The sequence below is a fragment of the Podarcis muralis genome, chromosome 3, assembly GCF_964188315.1.
Source record: "Podarcis muralis chromosome 3, rPodMur119.hap1.1, whole genome shotgun sequence".
Classification (NCBI taxonomy): Eukaryota; Metazoa; Chordata; class Lepidosauria; order Squamata; family Lacertidae; genus Podarcis; species Podarcis muralis.
Genome location: NC_135657.1, coordinates 71091570 through 71099304, shown reverse-complemented (window position 1 = coordinate 71099304; position 7735 = coordinate 71091570). Strand labels below are relative to the sequence as shown.

General features: G+C 42.1%; 1 protein-coding gene across 11 annotated transcripts in view; it reads left to right on the top strand.

The window, feature by feature from the left end:
- The first annotated feature begins 4767 nt into the window (after positions 1–4767).
- Positions 4768–7735, top strand: part of LOC114593298 (uncharacterized) — a 54462-nt gene continuing 51494 nt past the window's right edge. For all 11 annotated transcript variants that reach the window (XR_013392279.1, XM_077926097.1, XM_077926101.1 and 8 more), the window contains exons 1-3: positions 4768–5584; positions 5894–6026; positions 7207–7279. Coding sequence is in view for 10 of the 11 variants with exons in the window: in XM_077926097.1 (XP_077782223.1) it covers positions 5899–6026; positions 7207–7279 (201 nt within the window). In the remaining variant the exon portion in view is untranslated. The remainder of the gene's footprint in view (positions 5585–5893; positions 6027–7206; positions 7280–7735) is intronic.

Sequence of the window (7735 nt, the reverse complement as noted above, 5' to 3'; positions counted from 1 at the left end):
GTTCGAATCCCCGCGGTGGGGTGCGCTCCCGTCATTCGGTCCCAGCGCCTGCCAACCTAGCAGTTCGAAAGCACCCCTAACTGCAAGTAGATAAATAGGGACCGCTTACCGACGGGAAGGTAAACGGCGTTCCGTGTGCTGCGCTGGCTCACCAGATGCAGCTTGTCACGCTGGCCACGTGACCCGGAAGTGTCTGCGGACAGCGCTGGCTCCCGGCCTATAGAGTGAGATGAGCGCACAACCCTAGAGTCTGTCAAGACTGGCCCGTTCGGGCAGGGGTACCTTCACCTTAAAGAGCTTTCAGTCATTTACTTTTCTGTTTTGAGAAAAAGGATAATTAATGTATAGCAAGAAAAAATAAAATTCAACAGAAATAGTTAGGTGTCAGCCCTGCATGACTTGAGAACTCAATGAGGTGCCCGGGATTTGTCCAGGGGTTGGTTCTTGTGAAAGGGGGGGAGGGGGTAATGAACTTAACCAGTTGGTGTTGGGCTTGTAATACTCTTTATTTGCCTGTGAGAGGTTTCATGTTCAAACTCAGTAGGTAGTTGACTGGGGCAGCAAATGCTGTACATGCAGATGTCCAGTCCTCAATCCATTGGGCTACATCCAGCACAAGTGGACTTTGGGGCGTGTAGCATGATTTATTCTCTTCCCTGCACACACCCCAAATATGTTTCAGAGGCTCCCCTAACAATTAGGAGTACATCTTGGTTGAGTGCAGGGGGTAGAGCAATCTGTTCCACTAATGGTGCCTGTTCCAGTGGCAGATAGATTCTGGATTTCACCCGAAGAATCTCTGAGTTGCTTTTTTAAATTAAAGTCCCAAACCAAGTAATAGAGCGGTGGTCAACTGATAGATGTGTGGTATTCTAAACTTTTTACTGGGGTTTTTCCACCTACTTCTACGATTTCATGAATATGGATATTTTATTTGAAGTTATCGTTGTATACCCTGAGATCTTTAGCATATGGGTAAGATATGAATAATCTAACATAAATAAATAAGGGACAGAGGTATGAGGAATATCCACATTTCAGCCCTCTTCATGCCCCCTCCAAAAAGCCTCTCTTGAAAGTTGGTGCACCTTCTGATTTCGTATGTGGGGCAGGAGACTGTAGCAGAAAGAAGAATTGTGGGAAATCAGGTGAAGTCGGGTCATGTAAGGGGAATGTGATTATTGAATATAATTATTAATGTTTGATAGCAAAATGCTTTTTAACAGCTTTATATATATATAAAATGTGGCTACACCATCATTGCAGTCAATATTCTAATAGGTTTTGCACTCCTCTTATTTGCACTCCTCTGGCTCGCCAGAGCAGCGATGTCATTCTGGCCACGTGACCCGGAAGTGTCTCCGGACAGCGCTGGCCCCCGGCCTCTTGAGTGAGATGGGCGCACAACCCTAGAGTCTGTCAAGACTGGCCCGTAAGGGGAGGGGTACCTTTACCTTTACTTTATTTAGCTTCGTAGCAGAACTGTCTGCATGCCTACTTTGTCTTTTGCCCTCCAGGGCTGAAAGAAGTATTTGTTCCTCTCCTTCTGTGGAAAGCTCCTGTATTCTGCATTGCAATGGAGCAGTGCACCACCCATTAGTTTTAGAAGCATGGTCAATTCTTTTTCAGTGGATTGTGTGTATGCATGCTGAGGTTGCTATGGTTACAGTTCGGCCTGCACAAGCACAGTGACGAATGCCTCTGTTGCTACTTCGGTGTTCGATTTCACTAGCTATAGAAACCTGTGGGAGACGTGGTTTGCTGCTACAGTTTCCAGTAACACAACAGGGCTTCTCTTTGCTCTGCTGGAGGCTGTTTACCTTCTGCACTTGGGAGGCTGCGACCTTGCTTTTCCTACCAGGTATCATATTGCTCTCAAGCTGTGAGATCTAAGATAAGGCAAAGCATTTTAAATAATTCCAAATAAATCAGTTTATCGTTTATCACATATACTGCGCTAGGTGCAGTCTGTTAAACTCTTTTCCTTGCTTATTAATTCATGCTGTAATTGCTGCATATAAAATTTTCAAAGAAAAGTTAGCTTTCTGTTAGCTGACACAGAAGCCAATATGTAGCTCTTCCCTTGGCAAACTAAATCAAAACTAAATTATTATTTTTTAAATTAAAAAAAATATATTTTTTAAAAAATAATCATGGAGATAAGGGGAGAATAATGATTTCTTCAATCTAATTAAAAGCTTTAAAACTGTATTTTTAGTTTCTGTGCAGGTGTGTTGGCTGATAGACTGGATAAGGACTTCCCAAATCAAAACAAATAACCTTTTTTTTTGTCTACTACCCCACTTTCTCTTCCTTAATCTTTCTGCTGACCGCCCCCCAGCCATAACAACTGGCATTTCACTAGCTGTGTTTTTAAGCTGGTAGACAAGTTTGATGTCATTAATCATGTATCCTTTGAAATTTTATACACTTATTTCACAGTGCTGATCTTAATCTCATTACTAATTCAACTTGTTCAATCATGTCTTTGGCCTTTAAAGGAGGGAGTAAAACTGATCAGCTATAATTTCAGAAAATAATTGAGGTCCAGACCTTGGAGACAATGTACCATGGAATAGATACGGTGCTTCGAGTAAGAGCTTGCATGTTTAGGTTTTAAAAAAAGAAAACGTGTGGAAAATTGCTTTTTAAAAAAGCAGTAGCAGCTGCTCATTGTCTTTTGCTGCGTCCATAAGAAAATTACTTTGGTTTAACAAATGCACACACACAAAAAAAAACACACGGCTCTCAGTCTTGTGCGTTACCTTGGACAGTGTCTTTTTATTATTATTAAAGATTTTCTTGGTTTACAAAGGTACATACCTTTTCTTTTCCCCCCCAAGTTGCAGACTTTTCTACAGATCAGTTACATTTGTTATGAGACATTAGTGTTGAGTACAGCTTAAGGTCAGGAAGACGGTGGGGCGAGAGGAGGGGTGGTGGTGGTGAGATTTATATTTTTTGCAATGTACGTGTGTGGTCTCGTATCAGCGCCAACTAGATAGGTTCTTTTTCTATTCGCTTGTTATGTTTCCTTGGTAGTGAGAAAGGTTGCGGGCCCAGGGTATGGTTGGTTGTCTGTGGTTGGCTGCAATGGGGTTTGTTTGCCTTTATGAGGGGAGGAGGGCTTGTTGGGTCAAGTAAGCCAGAATGATTTGTATGCTGTTGGTGGGTAGCGTCATTCTTTTTGATATATCACATTATGTTTTCAATTTGTGTGGTAAACAGCCTCCGGGTGGTTTGGGCAATTTTCTACCTTCCTATGGAAATGCTTCACATTGCAATGTATTCCAGGGCATGTTAACTATCTCATAGATGAAAAGTGCCTGTACTATGTGGCTGCAGGTTCACACAAGTTACTTACCATGAGACAGAGATTTATGTGGCATGACTTCTTGGCAGCAACTAATGCAATCCAAGCAACTCAAAAATTGAGCCTTCGTATGAGCACTGCAGGAGTTAATGGGAAACTGGACTATGGAGTCATACACTTAAGAGAATAATTGGATGTGATCATCAGCATAGACTGGTGGAAGTGGTGGCCTTTTGGATTATTTAATCATGTTTTCCCATGCTACTAGGGCTAGCCACTGCTGTGAAGAAGTGGCAGGGTGGGGGGGGGGGGACCTGTTCTGGTGCAGGGTTGGGCGAGATCAGCTTTTCAACATCACCAGCGGTAGATAACCATAGACACATAATTTTCTTAGCAAACAGAAAAATTGGGAAAATTGGGGGATCCTTTAACTGATTGGAGGGGAGCGGCAACTGCACACTCCTCAGCTGAGCAGTTAAAAAATATGCAGAGGGAGGAACAAGCTGTAGCGATACCTTGCTGATGCAGCTTTTTTCCTCTGCGCAGTATGAGGGCAGAGAGGGATGGCAGTTTCACTCAGCGATATATCACCGGTGAAACCGCCGCCACTCCCAAGTCCCTCTGCCAGCAACGCTCGCTGAAGGAAGTCACTAGCAGAGGGACTCAGTGTTGGCGGTTTCACCAGCGATATACTGCTGAGTGAAGCCAACATCACAGTCTGCTCCTCATACCGGTCCTGGGCAATAAATTGATATATCACCCAGGCCTATTGTGGTGTAGTAGTTAAGAGTGTTAGACAAGGATTAAGGAGACCTGAGTTCAAATTTCCACTCGGTTCACTTTACTGGGTGGTTCTACAAATAAATTGCATGAGGAGCGGGGAGAACCATGTACACTACCTTGAGCTCCTTGAGGAAAATGTTATGTAGATATAAATAGTGTCATTTCACTAAGCCGAAACAGAAGGAAGGACTTTGACTTGCACGTGTCATTATTGGCAACAGATGTAGGCAGATTATTGGGCCTACTTTAGTATTTCATGAAATCTGTACATTTTGACACACTAAACCAAATGCAGCTCACCAGCCATGTAATGTGACCTGATGACACACGACCCCACCCAATACAGGAAACATAAAGCAAGAGAGTTCATGGCTCCCACTCCCCACCCCCCGACATGGGCTACTGTATATGACTGCAAAGCTTTGTAGGCCTGAGTTTGTATTTCTGTGACCGTTACAGGAATAGCAACCCATTCCTTTTCTTCCTGAGGTAACTTGGTTCACCATAAGGTCTGGATGCTGGTGCCATAGAAAAATAGTATCCAATTATTAGTGTGTAAAACAGCCTCTGGTTGTTATCAGGAAGCAGGAAGCAGATTTTAGAAGTATAACAACAACAACAACAACAACAACAACAACAACAACAACATCCTACCTTGGTTGAAATAAACCACCATGCTTGACTGTGTCAACTGAATAACCATTTTGTTTTAGTTTGCTTGCCTCTGCAATGTATGTTTGTTCAGATTAGCATAAGAGCCTGTTGGATAAGGCAAATGGCCCATCTAGTCCAGCATCCTGTTCTCACAGTGGCCAACCAGATGGCTGTGGAAACCCCAAAACAGGATTCAAGCACAAGAGAACTCTCCCCTCTTGTGGTTTTCCAGCGACTGGTATTCAGAAGTGTTGCTGCCTCCAACGCTGGAGGCAGAGCATAGCCACCGATAGCTAGGCCTCTCCTGCATGCATTTGTCTAATCTTGTTTCAAAGCTGTCTAGGCTGGTGGCCATTATTGCTTTGTCTATTGCTGAATGAGGACGCTATTTCCTTTTACCTGTCCTGAATCTTCCAATACTCAACTTCATTCAGTTCTAGTGTAATGGCGGGGGGGGGGGGGAGAGACTTTACGTATGTACTTTCTCCATGCTATACATAATTTTATAAATTTCTATCATTCCACATATTACTCAACTTTTCTGTAAACTAAAAGGTCCCAAATACTGCAGCCTTTTACAACTCTGCAATATCTTTTTTGAGGTGAGGGGACCAGAACTGTACACAGTATTCTAAATGTGGTTCCACCATATATTTGCCACAATGGCATTGTGATATCAGCAGCTTTTATTTTCTAATGATTCCTAGCATAGAATTTGCCTTTTTACAGCTTCCACACACTGGGTTGACATCTTTATTGAGTTATTTACTACAAGCCCAAGGTCTTGTTCCTGGTCAGTCACTACACATGGGTGGAATCTGAAGAGGCACATAGGTGAGAGCTGAACTTTTTCTACTTTACAGTACTTTCATTTCATTCACATTTTACCCAACCATGTGCGGTCACTTCCAGTACCTTCCAGGTTGAGGGGAAAGTGTCTGTAGCAATGAAGTGTGCACACACATATGGGAAAGTATAAAAAACAGATACTTGGTTTTTTAAATCAGTTTTTAAAGTTCTCCTGTCAAAGGGTGTGTGTGTATTTGTCCTATATTGCAATTCATATTTATGTACACTTTAGGAAATCTGTGGCTCTATAGCCGTGCTGAGTTACTAACCAATATTCCCTTTTTGTGAATCAAGGCAAAATGGATGAAATTTACAAGATCTCTTCCACTGAGAGGGTCCAGCAGGTGGAAAAGGAACTAGCTGTACAGCTGGAAGAACTAAAGACAGAAATAGAGGGAAATGGGGATCTGCAGGGGACACGGTACTGGTAAAGAGAGCTATTTTCCTCAGACAGAAACATGGTTCTAGTGTAAATGAACTGCTCTGTTTCAATGCAACTCCCATGCATTTAACTGTTTGTTAATTGCAAGAGTAGATGCCTATCTGTTACTATAATAACTATTATTTTATGTATTAAATTTATTAGTCGTTTGTTTGCTACCGCAACACAAAGCAACTCACGGTGTTTTAAGCAAACACATGCATACATTAAAACCAGCATAAAAAACTGAATTGTTATTTTAGCTTCATGATAAAGTCTCATGATAAAGATTCTATTTAAAAAAAAACAACTAGAAACGATCCACCCACACAAGAAGATAATAGATAATTAAAAGCCAAAGCCCTAACGAAAAGGAAATGTTTTTGCCCAGCACCTAAAAACCATGGCAGCAGGAAAGCCTCTCTGAGGAGAGCATTCCCCAAGCAAAGAACTACCACTGAAAAGGCTCATACACCAGTCGCCACTCTCAAGACCTTCCATGGAAGGGGGCACACAAAGAAGGACTTGAGATGATGATTGCAGCATCCTGGTCTGTTCATATGTAGCATTTATCATACATTAATTTTACTGTGTGGTGGCTTTCAGCTTTCTCAGGCCCAACCTGTAGCATGGTACTCATTTTCACTTTAGTTTAAAAACCCATAAATATTGCTAACTTGGCTTGCTCTTTCTAGTTCTGTCCTGCTCTCCTTTCTCAAAGTGTGGGATGAACCACCCATTGAAATTAAATGGATTAAGGTGTTGAAAACTGTCACTTTGACTGAATCCTGCTAAACGTTAATGCTTTGTTCAAAATGCATGACTCCATTCAGCACAGAGAACCTCTTCCAAAGGAGATGGCCAGTCAATCTACCCGAATCTAGTTTCTGAGAGCACCTGCTGCATATCCATTCATCCAATATGTATTCTGGTGTGCTGCTTGTGATTTATGAATGTGTTAGAAGACCATTTTGCTAAAAGCAGGGATCTGCCAATGGGCAAAAATGAAAGAGTCGTCATGGGCAGGGTGGCAGTGTATTCATAACTACTGCAGGCATAAACTATATGAATTTTACAAGTTTTTCAGATGATTGACTAATGTACTGAATACTAGAACCACATTGTTTTCAAGTATTTTGTTGCTAATTCTACATTTCTCTAAAGGAAATTTGGTAATCTTTCATAGCTCTGTCCCCCTCCCAAAGGATGTTGATTACTTCAGAAGAGAAAGGGAATTGGCGCTGAAGAAATGTTTACAAGTAAGTGGTGAAAATGTCAGTGTGAAAATACCCCATTAGATAACGTAAAAGTCTCAGAGAAACCAACCTTAGGTAATCCTGCAGTCCTGTGCCTCGTGCTTACCTGTCCTACTAAACTCAGTGATGCCTGCCTCTGAGTAAGTATGGTTAGGATAAGCCTGAAGTTCAATCTTTTTAGTAAATAATCTGTATTTTATTATTTCAGCTTTTATAGTTTTTACAGGAAAATAAATTGAGGGATACGAGTGCAGTAATAAGCCCAGTGCAGCTTGTAAGAGCATGTAAGACCTTCTTAATCATGTCCCTGCTGTGAAGGGTCTGGATCCATCTGGCACTATTAAAGTGGTGTCTGATGCCCATTGAGACTAGTAGGGTGGAAGGCAGGAGGCCAACAGTAGGTGGAGCCAGAGCCCATGACAACTAATTCTAGATTTGCCCCTATTCATGTCCCTGCTG